Source organism: Colius striatus, chromosome 1, assembly GCF_028858725.1.
Source record: "Colius striatus isolate bColStr4 chromosome 1, bColStr4.1.hap1, whole genome shotgun sequence".
NCBI lineage: Eukaryota > Metazoa > Chordata > Aves > Coliiformes > Coliidae > Colius > Colius striatus.
The window spans coordinates 151,563,026-151,579,280 of record NC_084759.1 but is presented as its reverse complement, the minus strand read 5'-3'; the positions used below and the strand labels follow the sequence as shown (position 1 = coordinate 151,579,280).

At 53.2% G+C, this 16,255-nt stretch overlaps 1 protein-coding gene across 1 annotated transcript; it reads right to left on the bottom strand.

Moving 5' to 3' along the window:
- Positions 1-2,098: 2,098 nt before the first annotated feature.
- Positions 2,099-13,492, bottom strand: MCM5 (minichromosome maintenance complex component 5). The gene is made up of 17 exons (XM_061988924.1): positions 13,432-13,492; positions 12,889-13,080; positions 11,590-11,716; positions 11,350-11,478; positions 10,763-10,935; positions 8,681-8,836; positions 8,425-8,591; positions 7,236-7,407; positions 6,964-7,075; positions 6,047-6,190; positions 5,682-5,747; positions 4,548-4,724; positions 4,335-4,447; positions 3,957-4,085; positions 3,547-3,689; positions 2,851-2,978; positions 2,099-2,399 (listed from the first exon to the last, which is right to left on the bottom strand). Exons 2-17 carry the CDS (start codon positions 13,053-13,055, stop codon positions 2,298-2,300), a joined length of 2,205 nt encoding a protein of 734 aa, XP_061844908.1. The 5' UTR covers positions 13,056-13,080; positions 13,432-13,492; the 3' UTR covers positions 2,099-2,297.
- Between the last annotated feature and the right edge of the window lie 2,763 nt (positions 13,493-16,255).

Sequence of the window (16,255 nt, the reverse complement as noted above, 5' to 3'; positions counted from 1 at the left end):
GTCACAAAGGGGAAAGGGAAAGAAGAAAACAAATATGGAGGGAAACAAGGAAACAAGGAGGGAGGGAGGGAAGGAAGGAAGGAAGGAAGGAAGGAAGGAAGGAAGGAAGGAAGGAAGGAAGGAAGGAAGGAAGGAAATATGGAACAAGGAGGGAAGGAAGGAAACAAGAAGGAAGGAAACAAACAAGGAAGGAGACAAACAAACAAACAAACAAGGAAGGAGAGAGAAACAGAGCCCCTTATTCACTGTGTTACTCTCCCCAGGACATGCTCCACTCAGCCCTTTCCCGTGACTGGGTGCTTTTCCCAGCCCTGGGAAGGGACTTTTGCAGACTCCTCCAGAGGCAGCTTGACCAGAGGGCTGTGGGCACCCATCTCATATTCCCCTTGCTATGTTGGGCAAAGTAAGGACAGAGGTACTGGGGCCAGGGCTGAGACCTGTAGGAGCTGTTGCTGCAGCATTGCCTGAACTTTGGGATGTGGTAGGGAAATGGCCACACCACATCACTGCTTGGGGGCCATGTTGACCCTGCTCTAATGGACCACCTCCAGGTGTTGAAACATTGAGCACTCAACCAAGGGCATGAGAGCTTGTGAGGCAGGGTGGGATACTTTCAGACAGACACTGGCAGTTTTGGGAGCTTCAGTCTTCAGTTGAAGGTCTTGTGGTTATCCTCACTCCTGCTCCATGAGTCTGATCCTCTCCATGGAGCAGCAGTAGCTGAGCAAAACTGCGTCCCTAGCCAGGGAACAGCAGAGGGGGAAAAGATGTCTCTTTTTTAAAAGGGGAAGAAGGGTGTGCACTTTTGCCCCAGCATTGCTTGCTCCAAGAAGCCCCAACAGGGTGCCTGGCACCTACAGAAGTAACAGAGCAATAAAATCACTGGTGTGAGATTTACAGAGACTCACCCCTGCACGGAGCCCTTGGGCCAGTCTTCTCTCTCCTCCAGCCCTCTACAAAGTTCGAGCCCATCTGCAAAACTGGAGGACAAAGAGCAGGGGACTGTTTCTCCCAAATGCAGCCTGTCATCATCCACTGCTGTCTCATCCCCTGCAAATGGACCATATCCAGAGAGCATTCAGCACCTCTCAAATCATCCAGATAGAAGCAAACAGGGATATTGTGCAGACCCCATCACAGGGTAGCTGCCAGGATGGGTGCACCCTGGATCCCATCCCACAGGGCCCCCACGGTTTCCTCTCGGAGGAGGCAACAGCATGTAGCTCAGCATCCCCGAGGCTCTGGTACCCTCTGCTGGCCTCAGATGGCTTTTCTGCTAATGCAACCTCTCCCGGGGCGTTTTTCAGCCTGAAGGTCACTCTCAGACACAGCAGCAGCCTCTCTCCAGCACCACGCAGTGGCTTCGCTCATCTCTGCACTGTTTCCAGAGTCCCCTCACAGACCTGTCCTGCCCCCCAGCTGCCGAGGGCAGGGACCTACCCCCACCTGACGTTATCTTGAAGTCCCTTAGAGACAATCACCGCTGTTTCCCTGAAAAGGACAAAAACCTGCAGCCTCTGACCTGAGTGAGGTCAGGCAGCAAACACAAAGGGGCAAGTGCACCCTGGGACAGAGCCCAGGAGAGGATCCTGGCACATGGGACAACCCTCCCTGCAGCAGGGGGCAGAGGTTACTTTGAGCTATGTGCCCTCTTCTCCTCCTCACTGGGGCAAGCAGGGGGCTCTGCTGCTGCCTCCAGCACAGCTTTCCCACAACCCTTTACACGGTAGGGGAAAGCATTTGCCTCCTGTAGCTGTTGGAGGGGTGAAGGAGAGATAAACGAAGAGCAGCTTTGAAGTGAGGAAGAGCAGCTCCTTTCCTTGTCTGCTAGGGGGAGATGGGGAAGATGGTAGCTGCCTGCAGGCACCAAACTCCTACTGTGCCTGTCCATGAGGGCACAATCCAAAAGGATTTATTGCCTTAATAGACAGATTCGAAGCAGAAACAAGCTTCTGCTTCTAGGGCTGGTGGTGCTGCCCAGAGGGCTAGATCCTGCCTTGAGAGGCCTCAAGGTGGGCACAGGGCCATGAGAAACACAAGGATGTCTTGCCACCCACAATCCAGATACAGTCCCAGGAGGTAGTCAAAGACCCTGGCCTATCACAATCCATTTTTATTTTAATACAAAGTAAAAGCTTGTGGATGTCAAAGAAACACTGATGTGCCACAGAGGGTCCCTTGGCTCCCCCAGGAAAAGCTTCTACCAGGAGCAGACTCTGAGCCCACAGGACACGGTGCCTGCATGTGGGCAAGCATCAGGCAGCAGCAGTTCCCTCCCCAGGCGTGGGACAGGGAGGTCACTTGAGGCGGTAGAGGACTTTGCGTTGCATGCGGTGCTGGATCTCCCCCCGCCGCATCATCAGCTGCAGCACCTTGTAGATGGCGTGTTCTGGGTATTTCTGGGAAAAGGAAGAGCAAAGGGGAGGTGAGGCAGCAGGGAAAAGCTCGCTGGACTCCATCAGGAACCTGCACCCACTGCTAAAGCCTAGCTGTGCCTTGCTGGAGGGAGAGAGCCCAGTGGCAGCAGGCACTGATTTCTCCTTTCCCCTTTTACTCTTTTGGATCTGACTGCAGCCAGTCTCACACACTAGACAGTTCTGGTGTTAAACACAGGACCCCAACCTCCCCCTTCAGTCCCAAAGCTCAGTACTTCTGCAGAAAAATAAGTTCTTGCCTTACTTCCCCTAAACTCTGTCATTATATTCCACACAACTCCCTCCAAACACCTTCACAAGTAGATATGACTGAAAGGCTCTCACGCCACCTCTTGGGGAAGGGGTTTCAATGCCCAAGCAGCAGCCTGGGGTCCCTGATCTCCCACTCCAGCCCTTCCCGAGGTCCCTGGCCCACCTGTCGCACAAAGTCCTGGACGATGCTGTGCTCTGACACCTGAGAGCCAATGGCAAAGCGGCGCTTGAGCTGCTTCTCAATGCGGGACAGCATCTCTTGGTCCTCCTGTGTCGTGAAGCCTTCTGCCCCTGGAGGGAGAGGCAGATTGAGCTCTCTGCTGCCCAGTCACCAACCTTTAAAGCCTTTGTACCCATCTCCCACCTCTCCCACCATGCCTGCATATCTCAGAGACTCAGAGGGAACCCAAGAGAAAAATCCATGATCAAAGGCTGCAGAGTTCCAAAGACACAGCTGAATGTGAACCTGACTGCTGAAGCTTCCTTCAAATCCTTCATGCCATGCTGCTTCCCAAGGAAACAGTCTCCACTCCCACGGGGAAGATGTTAGAGGGCAAACAGGTTGAGGAATCACCTCCTGCACCAGACCCAGCCCTTGGGACTACAAGGAACTAGACCTTGCCCAAACTGTCAGTGGCATTTGTCATTGCCCTGTGAGCCACAGGCCCACAACCATAACATCTCCTTGCTGCCACAGGCTTTGCTCAGAAAGCAGGTCCAGCATCTGTCAGGGGAAGGTCACTGGTAGCACTCCATGCCTCTTCCAGCCTGCTCCTGGGTCAGCGAGCTCATCTCCCTGCCCTGAGCAGCCAGGCCCAGCATGTTCCTCCCACCCCCGCACAAAGCATCTCCCTCTCACCTGACAGGCTGCCTGACATGGCTGCATCAAGAGTGGACACCTGGAAGAGTCGCAGGGCCTCTTCAACATCCGCCTCGGTGGCAAAGGGCTGAAGCTTCATCTTGCTCAGGGACTCAGCAATGCGCACGATGGCCTCCAGCTGCCTGCAGCCCAAGGAGACAGTCCCTGCTTTCTCCTGTGGCTCCAAGGTGTCTTCCCCGTCCCCCTGTCCCCCCTCCACTGATACCACTCCAAGCACCTCCTGCCCCCGCCATGACCCCTCCAGCATTGCCCTGTTCACAGATGGCTCCCCAAAACCCCAGCATCCCCCTAACCCCCTTCCTGGGCTACCCCAGGTGACTCCCAGTGCTGCAACCCCAAACTCTAAGGGGCTTTGGGGGCAAGGAGAGCAGGGTGGCCCAGGCGCTCACCGGACGGTGATGGGGATGTTGGAGCGGCGGTCGCTCTCCTGCTCGTGCTGGCGAGTGCCGCTGCGCATCAGGATGTAGCGGTTCTTCAGCTTCTCTGCCGCTGCTGCCGACAGCCGAGGGCCACACTTCCTGCAAGGGGAGGGGACAGGAGCTGGACACAGCGCTGCTGGGGAAGGTCCCTTGGGCAGGGGGGTTCCCAAGGCACCCCCTCGCTTCCTTGGGCCATGCCATGAGCTGCTCTCGCTTCCCTCTCACAGGAGTTAAAGAGAAGGTGATGCAGGGAAGAGCTCTTACAACTAGGGGAAGAAGGTGACGCAGAACTAGGGGCTGTGCAGTTTGCTCCTCACCATCACCCCCCCAGCCGCTGCCCCCACTCACGTCCGGCAGAAGGAGATGAGCTTCTTCAGCTTGTTCAGCTCGATCTCTCCCTCCACAGCCTGGGTCTGCGTCAGGGCGCTCACGTGTAAGGACATCACATGCTTGGCCAGCGTCTGCGAGAGCAGAGGGCAGTCAGGCAGCAGGAACCCTCCTGCCTCCCCCAAAACTGTGTGCTGCGAGTCGCAGCTGCACCCAGCACAGCCTCACACACACCATGTCTCGCTCTTCGTTGTGCTCATCCTTGACGATGAAGATCATGTCGAATCGGGAGAGGATGGTGGGCATAAAATCAATGTTCTCCTCGCCCTTGGTCTCGTCCCAGCGCCCAAAGACGGAGTTGGCGGCTGCCAGCACTGAGCAGCGGGAGTTGAGTGTGGTTGTGATTCCTGCCTGTGGCGGGGGGAGGAGAAACAGATGGGGTCAAGACCACATGGGTGTCACAGCAGGGCTAGAAGGTTATTAAGACCCAGTGAAAGATTAAGGCTATTAAGGTTATTAAGACCCAGTTTGCAAGGACTCACCCTCACTCATATTTAAATAAAACCCCTTCAGTAGCACCTGATTGCTTTGTAAAGGTTTCACATCAGAGAGAAGTCAGCACAGGAGCTACAAGAGGCTAGAAATAAATCTTTCTGGAGGAGGACTGGCTTCAGTTGAGCCTTGAGCTCTGAGGAACTTCATTTAAAACATCACGGGCAAGGACATACAAGATTCCTGCCCAAGTCTGCAATCTGAGCTAGAAACTGTGTGGCCAGGGCTGAGTCCCACTGGGCAGCCTCGAGGGCAAAGCACAGCTCTGCAGGTAGCAGGGCAAGAGTGACCAGTAAGGAAAAGCCACAGTGGGTGCTCTGTTACCAGGGACTGAACAGCTAAGGAATGTCCCAGAGTGACCAGAAGGGAGCAGAGATGCAACAAAAAAACCCCAGCAGTGGGAGGGAAAAGGAACTCTGATTTGAGAGAAGACCTGGGACCAGGATGTAAGACAGTTTCTGCAGATCTTCTGAGGGGGTGGAGAGCGGTGGGAAGGAAGAAAAAGAAGTGACATCAGGTTGTGACACAGGGACATCAGCAGAACTACTAAATCTAGAGAAGCAGAGGGCAGAGAAGAGGAATCTCACTGCAGTCTTGCTGAAGTTCAGGCTGCCTGAGAGAGGACAACCCAAAGCCCACAAGCAGGGCTGACCGATCTCAGATCTGAGAAACCAGTAACTGTCAAAACCACTGCTGGGACTCTAAAACAGCCACTTCTGGCAAAAAGGTGCAAGACTACTGATTTCCTGGGCTCTCTCAAAAACCCAAGTGGCAATCCAGGCTCCCGGCCCAGGGCAACACGCACCCACAGCTCACCTTGGCAATGGAGATGGTCTGCTGCTCCATGGCCTCGTGAATGGCCACACGGTCATCCTCCCGCATCTTTTGATCCAGGGTGGGAGAAACGAGGCAAGGACAGAAACAAAAAGTCATCAGTCACCTCTGATGGACCTCAGCTACACTCCCTCCCGCTCAGGGTGATCCCCAAGGTAAAGTCCTGTGAGGCTCTCTGCCCAAGAGCACAACCAGAGTTTCCCTGCAGCTCCATCACGCCTTTCCCCGAAGGAACATGAGGCAGCCTCAGCAGAGTCACTCTTTCTCCTGCAGCTCTGGGCTCTCTCAGAAGCTGGCAGCCCAAGGGTTCTCCTCCCTACCCCTGGCACAGGAAGCCCCACGTGTACCTTGTCAAACTCATCGATGCAGACCACCCCTCCATCTGCCAGCACCATGGCTCCTCCCTCCATGAAGAAGCTCCTGGAGGAAGGGTCACGGATGACCGAGGCCGTCAAGCCAGCGGCGCTGCTGCCTTTTCCTGAGGTGTACACCTGTCGGCACATGAGATAAGGAAGGGGACAGCACATCAGCTGCTGTGGCATCCAGGAGCCCACTGCTCTCGCTGGAGGGCAAAGCACACCCAGCATCAAAAACTCCAGAGCTGCTGGAAGAAACAAGAGGACCTCCAAGAAAACCCCTCAGCACATGCCAAAAGTAGCCCTGTTGGGCACAAAGCAAGACTATTGCCTAGTGCCAGGCTTTGAATCAAGCAGCTATGCTGCACCCAAGGGCTTAGAGACACACAAATATAGGTATTAAGTACAGAACAGGGAGTGATTCATTGTTTAGTGGGCTGCTGCATTAGCTTTGTTTTCCTCCCGAGGGAACAACGCAGTCAGAGGCTGAGTTTAATAGAGGCTACAAGAAAACACAGCTGTAAATATAATTTCATGCCTGGGCTCAGCCCAGAGGTCCGTGCCCAAGATGCAGTCAACTTCATTTGTGCTGACCAGCCAGTCTCTCCGCTGATCAAACCTCAACAATCAACTGCCTCAGTCACGTCTTTGGACACCTGCAAATAGCCTGGCTCATATCACAATGAAAAGCACTACCTGCTTCCCCTTCCCTCCCTTGTCACCTATCCTGCACCCCATCTCTCCCAGGCTAGCACCAGAAACGTCAGCTTGCACCTCTGCCAGTCTATCTAGCCAGGGATGAATGAGCAGGTATCTTGCTGTGACCACTGTCCTGGTCGTCAGTGCTGTGCACGAAGCAGAAGGAAAAAGTGAGCTGCAGGGCCTGCAGGTGCCCACTTGCAACCTACCCCAATGGGTGAACACTTCTCAACAAACTTCAGCAGCTGGGATTTGGCCGTGCCAGGGTCACCCAGCATCAGTAAGTTGATGTCTCCCCTGCGGGTCAGTCCATCTGGGAGTCTGGAGAGACAAGGTGGGAAGAAGAGGTGGTGAGCTTTTCTTTTGATGCCCAAGCAGCATTGCTGACAAGCAGCAGGCAGCACCACCAGAAGACTGCAGAGGGGCTTTGTGCCACAAATGCCACCTCTGCCACTACTCTCTCAGGTTGACTTTTGCCCACCTCTTGCGAGAGCCTCCAAATAAGAGGCAGGCAATGGCCTTCTTGATGTCAGTGCTGCCATAGATAGAGGGTGCGATGCTCTTGGCGATGGTCTCGTAGATGTTGGGCATGGCAGTGAGGCGACGCAGCTCCTCCTCCTCTTGAGGGGTCACTGAGCCAGCAAAGCTGTGTCCTGCACAGGGATGAAGAGAACGATGCAACGGCAAACACATGCATGTTTTAAAGTAAAAATGATGTTACTCCCCACACATTTGTCAGCGCCAAAACCACAGGATCCCAGAGTGGTTGGGGTTGGAAGGGACCTCTAGAGATCATGCAGTCCAACTCCCTGCTAAAGCAGGTTCATATCAAACAGGTGTCACAGGAACATGTCCAGGCAGGTTTGGAAACCTCCAGAGCAGGACACTCCACAGCCTCTCTGGGCAGCCTGTGCCAGGGCTCCCTCACCTGAGCATCAAAGGAGTTTTTCCTGTGTGTTTCAGTGGAACTTTGTGTGTTCCAGCTTATGTCCGTTGCCCCTAGTCCTGTCACTGGGTACTATAGAAAAAAAGTGTCACCTCCTGACAACTACCCTTTAAAAGTACTTGTGTTAATGAGGTCTGTCCTCAGTCTTCTCTTTTCTAGGCTAAATGGCCCCAGGTCCCATAGCCTTTCAAAACTCCTTCTTGAAGATTATGCCAAGATTATCTCCAATTGGGAAGGGTGGAGAGGGCAGGCTTTTGCTATTCCAGCAAGGCAGACTGTGTCCTTAGAGGCTGGTAGGAAAAAGCAAGGACCTCGGGCAAAGCAGCTCTGGAAGAACCAGAGGGAGAATTACAGTCAGGAGGACCATGTTTTAAATACATAGCTCAATTTTAGGCATTGACTTCAGCCTGGATCTTCAGGGATGGCTTAGCAGATTCCCACTCAGATCAATAAGATAAAAGGACTTAAACATCCTGGAGGACTCAGGCTGAAGCTTTCTCATTAACTACCACTGAGAAAAAGTCATACAGGACACAAGTTTAGAGAATCCAGGGCAAGTCAGATACCCAGACTGGCTTGAACCTTTTGCTGTTTAACCAGCAGAGAAGGACCCAGGCTGTTATTTCACCTAGTCTTTGCCGAGAGACCACCCTGTTCAGGAAGGGGACCCTCCCAACACCAGGCTACCGACACAGACCAAGTAGGCACCAAAAGCAGCCCTCACCTGAGCCCTCCATGTCCACCTGGATGCCCACCACGCGGATGTAGGCGCTTCGGATGCCCACGCCCACATTGTCACGGCTTTTGTTCTTGCTCTGGGCAGATTTCTTGATGGAGTAGATGCCCATGATAGTAACTCTGTTTCCAGGGACAACTTTGTCACACAGGTACCTAAGAAGAGGAAGAGATAAGCAAGAGGATGTGAACAGGGGAAGGATGGCACCAGCTCCAGGGTAATGGAGGGGAGCCCACGCTGGTACCTGTCACAGTAGAGCTGCAAGTGCCGGGGCATCTCACCATGGGGCACAGCATCTGGGGACTCCTGCAGCTTCAGGACCTGAAAGTCCACACACTTGCACTTATCTGGCATGATGAAATAAGGGTCCAGTGGGCACTTCGGGCGGCCAGCTTGTTCTCTGTGCAGAGAGATCAATCAGGGAAGGCTGCTGGCACTCAGGAGCCACCTCTGGGAGCCTCCTTTATAAAGGGGAGAGCAGCGACAGAGCCTGGAGAAGGGCAGTCACACAGGGCCAAACCAAAGGCTCACCAAGTACTCTGCATTGTCTTCAACAGCTGCCAAAAGCAGGCATGGGAACAAGCTGAAGACAGTGCGATACTTGTCTGAATGCTCTCCCTGTCTCCCCCCTCTCCCTTGCTAGCTAAAAGCAGGGAGGAAGGTAATTCATTAATTACACAGAATGTAACAGTACAGACTCAGTGACACTGCAGGGCATTTTTCTTTATAACCTCACGCACGAAGCAAATGTTAAGTGGTTTCTGGTGAGAAAGCAATTAGCAGTGTGACAAGGCTGCCATCAACCTCTCAGTCTCTGGAGGCATATCTGCCTTGCTAGATTACGAGCTCCCAGAGACAAGGAGCACCTCCACGTTCTGCTGCTGCCTCAGGATGCTGCTACCGAAGCCTGACTCCATTCAGGGCTTTCGGAGAGGGCAACATGAGTGCAGATGCATCTGTGCAGTCAAGGAGCAGGAGCGAGGTGCTGTACAGATCATGTGCAATAACAATCTCCAACCCAAAGACCTCTCAAGCTGCATTAGAGATAAAGGAAAAGAAATGCTGGCAGGCACGAGCTCAAAGACACAACCCATCAGGATCAGTCAGCATGAGAGCTGCAGCACAACAGCAACCTAATACCCAAGGTTGACCTGAGCATCATGAGCTGTAAAGCAGGACTTGAAGATCAGCAGCAAAGCATCCCTACAGAGGTAGTGCAAAACAGCATTTGGGGAGAAGCTTGTTTGAAAAAGATGAGAACTTAACAGGAAGTTAAGACAGAAACAAGGCTTTAGGTACAACAGGCTCTACAGATAAAGAGAACCACCTGGTCATGCAGGGGGGTGTGACTGCAGACAGACAGAGCTAAACCCTGTCAGCCATGGTTGGATGCGGGGAGAGAGCTGAGAGCAAGACAGATGCTTCTGCCTTGTGCAACAGAAAGACCTGACTCTTAGGCTGGATCAATGAGCTGAGGCCAACTGTATGAGGTTCCGCAAGGTGAAGCGTCAGCTCCTGCATCTAGGCCACAACAACCCCATGCAACGCTACAGGCTTGGGGCAGAGTGGCTCGAAAGCCATCTGGTGGAAAAGGATCTGGGGGTGTTGATTGACAGCCAGCTGAACATGAGCCAGCAGTGTGTCCAAGGCCAATGGCATCCTGGCTTGGGTCAGAAACAGTGTGGCCAGCAGGACCAGGGAAGTGATTGTCCCCTGTACTGGGCACTGGTGAGGCTGCACCTTGAATACTGTGTTCAGTTCTTGGCCCCTCACTACAAGAATGACATTGAGGCGCTGGAGAGTGTCCAGAGATGAGCAATAAAGCTGGTGAAGGGTCTGGAGAACAAGTCTGATGAGGAGCAGCTTAGGGAGCTGGGGGTGTTTGGCCTGGAGGAGACTGAGGAGAGACATGATCACTCTCTACAGCTATCTGAAAGGAAGTTGTAGTGAAGTGAGGGGTCCATCTCTCCAGTGACAAATAATAAGACACAAGTAAATGGGCTCAAGTTACACCAGGGGAGGTTTAGAGTGGACATTAGGAAGAATATTTTCACTGACAAGGTTGTCAGACACTGGCACGGGCTGCCCAGGGTGGTGGCGGAGTCCCCATCCCTGGAGATATTTAAAAGCCATGTGGCTGAGGTGCTGAGGGACGTGGTTTAGTGGCGAGCTTGGCCGTGTGAGTATAGTGGTTGGACTTGATCTTAAAGGTCCTCTGCAACTAAAAGGATTCTATGTAGGGATAGGGAGGGAGCAAGAGGAGGGAACGCAGCCTTTTTTTCCCCCCACACCAGCCTGCCTCACGCATCCCCAGGTCAGCGCTTACGTGTTGCATTTCCTGGGGAGAGCATAGCCCTCCAGGCCCGGGCGCACCGCAATGTTGTTGATGGTGTTGCGGCAGCTGCGGCACTGGATGGCGATTCTGGTGGCTTTGGCTCTCACAGGGGTGGCCGCAATCACAATCCCAGGGATCTTCACAAGGTGGGACATCTGGTCAGACTGAAAGGGAGAAGGTGAAGAGAAAGTGAGAAAACTGTCACTGAGGAATTAAAGCAGCATAGTTCTTTGTTTGCTACACTCCCTACATTTGTGGGACTAAGGTACTAAAACAAAGCCTGAAAAAAGGTCAAGCCTTCTCTATAGAGGCAGAGGAATGTTCCAAGACTTAAGCCATGCTAACTTCAAAGCAAGAGAGGACAAAACATTCCATGCAAAACACCATTAACACCAGTAACCTTCCCACAGCAGCAATCAGTAGTAAAAGCCCTTTGCAGTTAGACTGAAGCTGCAGAGAAACCCTGCTTGTAAATTAGCATGACCTGTGTCTTGAACTATGTGTTCAGGCACCAAAAGCTCCCCTGCAATCACCCCCAGGCAGGGGCAAGCCCCGCCACTGGCCGCTCAGCACCTCACCTTCAGGCTGCGGATGTTGGCTGCGTTGGCATCCGACCTCAGCATCACCTGGATGTCCTGGAGAGTCTCCTCCCCTGAAGGACGAGGACGGGTGACCTCATCTGCAACTTCTTTTGCTGCTTCTTCCAACTGCAAAGGGAACAGCCAGGTGGTTATGGGCATATTACACTGTATCATCGGGGCTGCTCTCAGGACGTGCCAATGTCAGTACAGAAGTTTGCCAGCCTCCTTCATCCTTACCAGCTGCAAGTGTTCCGCTGGTTGCTTGTACAGGTAGTCAGCAAGATCTTCATCAAAGCTGGCCAAGTCTTCCATCTCCACCTCCACCCAGTACTGACTCAGGTTATAATGCCGTTTAAGCTCATCCCTGGAAGGCAAGAAGAGGTGTAAAGGTTCTCAGGGCAGAAAGCAGCATTCACCCTACAGTGACCTTATGACAAGTAGATAGCAGAGAAGCCAAGTTCTACAGGGAGTCTTTGGTTTGGAAAGCAAACAGGGAAAAATCAAGAGAGTGACATGAGACACCTAGGGGCACCTAGGCAGATCTTTCATCCAAAACTACTTGGAAATGTGACAAGACCAGGGACACCAGCACTTGCAGTGACAATAGGAGGGTCCATCTGTTCTCCCTAGTAACGAGGAACAGAACAAGATGAAACAGCCTCAAGTTTTGCCAGGGGAGGTTCAGGCTGGATATGAGGAGGAATTTCTCTACTGAAAGGGTTGTCAGGCCCAGGGAGGCGGTGAAGTCACGATCCCTGGAGCTGTTTAAGAGATGGGTGGATGCTGCACTTAGGGAAATGGTCTAGTGGTTGATAGGGCTGGGACAAAGGCTGGACTTGATGATCTTAAAGATCTCTTCCAGTTGAAATGACTCTATACTGTAAAACGTACCATTAATTGTTTACCAGAGCTATATGACTAGACATGCAAATAGAAAACTTCTATGCAGGATAATACCCAGCATACCTCAAATATTATTTTTAAAAAAAGGAAGTAATAACATAATTTATAAGCAATAGTTCTCCTTTAAAAAAAGCCCAGCTGCAGGAAATCCAGAGACGAAAGGTAAAAAGACTGTCTCAGCCCTTGTATGATGTAATTCCCTGTTCTCTCACAGCTGTGTCTCCAAGCTGCATAGGCAAAGGGATGGCCAAGGGAATTTCACAGCCTCAAGGGACACATGGATAGTGCTGCACAGAATTTAATGCTACAGAATAGAACTCAGAAAGCTCTAGACCTTGAATTTCAGAATTAGGTGCTTGCTTGGCAGTGTGGATCACTCGATTGATACCTATGACTCTAGTTGGCTGCCTAAAAAATTGTCAGAACACTGGATCTCAGAGTTCCTATAAAGTGAAACAGCAACAATAACATTTCTTATACTGACAAAGAGACTTCTGTGGTCTATGTGCAGAGAAAAGCTGACGTGCTGATGTATATCTGGAGTGTGCACAGCAGCAGGAAAGTCAACAGCAGGCTGGTTGTGCAAAGAGGAGTGGGTAAGACATGGAAGGAGAAAAGGGGTCACAGCAATACCTGTATTTGAAGGTGAAGCCTGTCCTGTCTGTGCCCACCCGGTACTGACGCAGGAACTCCTTGAACCGCTTCTGCAGCTGCGACTTCCGAATCTGCCCCTCGTCCACCGACGCATCACCCCCAAAACTGTCACTGTAGTAAATGCCGGGGTCATCGAAGCCGGACATGGTGGCGGCGGCTGCTGTTGCTCCCCTGCGTTGGGGAGCGGCCGGAGCACACGGTCAACCGCAGTCACCTACTCCCATCCCTGGCCGCCAGCCCCAAAGTGCCCCCCCGCCCCAGATCCTGCCCCTCCCGATGCTCCCATCCTCCTCCTCCCCGCCCCACGGGATGCCTCCAGCCACGCCAGCCGTGCTGCCCCCGTCCTCCTTCCCCCCTCGGAGTACCCCAGGGAACGCCCCCGGCCCGGCTGCTCCCCTCCTTTACCCCCACGAATGCCCCAGGGGCTGCCCTCATCCTCATCCTCCTCCTCCCCCCCCGAGACTGCCCCCGGCGACCGCCGCCCGCGCTGCCCCGCACCTCGCTGCCCGCGCTGCCCCGCACCTCGCTGCCCGCGCAGACCCGCGCCAGCACGCCTTTTTCGCGGGAAAAGCAGCGCGCGCCGGAAGCCGGACCGCTGCGGGGGGCGTGCCGCCGCTGCCGCCGCGCGCTCCCATTGGTCCGTCCGCAGAGCGCGGCCGCTGATTGGGCCCCGGCAGCCCCTCCCCTCCTCTAGCCTGGCCTCTCCCCCTGCCGGCCGGGCGCGGTGTGGCGCGAAACCTGGGGGAGAAGGGCGGGCTCATTGCGGCGGTGCACGGAGGGAGGGGGCGGGTGAAACCACGGCGGGCGGGGGGGAGCGAGATTTTTCTCCCTTCCCCTCCCCGCCCCCAAAGCTGGCGCGTAGGCCGCTGCGGACAGAGCGGGAGGCGATGGCTCTCATGAGTAACGCAGATTACTGCTGCGGGCTCCTCGGGGGCGGCTGGAGCTCGTCGATGCAGCTTGATGAGGTGGCAGGGGAGGGAGAACCTCCCCCCGCCGGATGTGGTTTGGCCGTGTGGAAATGGCGGGTAGGCGGTGTAGCCGTGCTCTATGGGGTTGGCAGCGGCCGAGCGCTGAGCTCGGCGGCTCGTACGTGGGCTGCCGCCGCCTCGGGGTACTCATAGACCAGTACAAGCAAAGCTTCAGCCTTCTGCACCTCTGAAGTCTTGCTTAGGCTCAGTCTGGAGTCTTTCAGTATGCTGAGTATCGGTCAGTACGGCAGCTCTTCTGCCGTGAGCAGGGAGGGGATGATGTCAGTCTGAGTCCGGCTTTCACAGAATGGCAGGGGTTGGAAGGGACCTCGAGAGATCATCCAGCCCAACCCCCTGCTAAAGCAAATTCACCTCCATCAGGTCACACAGGAACGTGTCCAGGTGTGTTTGGAAACCTCCAGAGCAGGAGACTCCACACCCTCCCTGGGCAGCCTGTGCCAGGGCTCCCTCACCTCAACACCAAAGTTTTCCCTTGTATTTCAGTGGAACTTTGTGTGTTCCAGCTTATGTTCATTACCCTTTGTCCTGTCACTGGACACCAGAGAAAAAAAGTGCCACCCTATCCTCTTGACACCGACCCTTTAGGTACTTAAAAATGGTAATGAAGTCCCTCCTCAGTCATCTCTTCATCAAGCTAAACAGCCCCAGGCCCAGCAGCCTTTCCTCATAAGAAAGATGTTCTACAACTTTTCCTAACTTGGAGGTCACAGTTCTGATCTCTGGACAGTGGGGAGTGGATAGCAGAATGCATTTCTGAGCTCACGGGCATTTGCTGGGACATTTGGGATGTTTAGTTATTCAGCACGGTTGAATGAACATGTTTAAGATGTATTTGAATAGCTATAAATTCTGCTTTTCAAACATCTATATTTTTAATGACTTTTTTTTTTCTACTGGGGGTTGTCAAATGCATCCAAATAGAGAAGTATTAATGGGAATTTTCACTGCCAGGGTGAGGGAGCCCTGGCAAAGGCTGCCCAGGGGCAGTGTGGAGTCTCCTTCCTTGGAGGTCTTCCAGACCCACCTGTGTGACCTGATCTAGGTGAACCTGCTTCTGCAGGGGGGTTGGACTAGATGATCTCTAAAGGTCCCTTCCAACCCCTACCATTCTGTGATTCTATGAATTTTGGAAAGGATGTAAGGTAGATAAGAGCCTGAGAATAATGATAGTCCCTTTTTCCCACTGCTTATTCGCAGCAGTACCTGCCTTCTGATTCTTGTTCTTTGAGCAGGTTCAGTTCTGGTTGTTAAAACAGATCAGTAGGAAAGGATGTCTTTGCAATTAAGGTCACGGCCACAACAGGCAGCATCATGGGAACAGGTTCATCAGAGACACTTTCTGGTAAAAAGAGAGGAAAGGACTCTGCAGTAATAGTACCTGAGCCATACCCGAACTGCAGCCTCTCCTGCAGTGACTCCTGTGTTAAAAGACCTTCTGAAGCAGATCAGGCCTCTGGCCACAACAGTGCCTGGCCTCAAAGCCAGCCCTCCAAACCTGCCCCAGCAAGTGGGGATGAAAGTAAACTGTCTGTCCCAGCAGTGCCATGTGTTTGGAGTGCCCTTAGCAATGCCACGTGTGTGCAGAGCCCTGGGAGGGAGTTAGGCTGCTTTGTTACCTGGGTGAGGGCATACAGTTGCGTGCTTGATGTCTCCCATTTTGCTACCTGGTAGGATCAACACCCAGCGTGCATTTCATTTCTGGGTGGTGAAAATGTACTTGCGTTACTGATTCATGCTGAAGTTTTCTCAAAGGCAGCCTGATAAGCAGGCCACACCTCGAGTGCTGTGTTCAGGTTTGGGGCCCTCACTGCAAGAAAGACACTGAGGTGCTGGAGAGTGTCCACAGACAGGCAACAAAGCTGGGGAAGGGTCTAGAGAACAAGCTGCTGAGGGAGCTGGGAATGTTAAGCATGGAGGAGGCTGAGGGGAGACATTGATCACTCTCTACAACTACCTGGAAGGAGGCTGTATCGAGGTGGGGGTTGGTCTGTTCTCCCCAGTAATGAATGACAGGAAATGGCTGGAAGTTGCACCAGGGGAGGTTTAGATTGGAGATGAAGAAAAACTTTTCACTGAGACAGTTGTCAAGCACTGGAATGGGCTGCTCAGGGAGGTGATGGAGTCCCCATCCCTGGAGGTATTTAAAAGACAAATAGATAAGGTGCTGAGGGACACAGTTTAGTGGTGAGCTTGGCAGTGTGAGGTGAGTGGTTGAACTTAATGACCTTAAAGGTCTTTTCCAACCAAAGTGATTCTATGATTCCAGTAATGGAGCCCTTATCTTGTTCCCATCTGGCTTGAAAGCCCTGGCAACTTTTGCTTCTTAACAGAAAAGCAACCAGCTCTTACGAACAGCT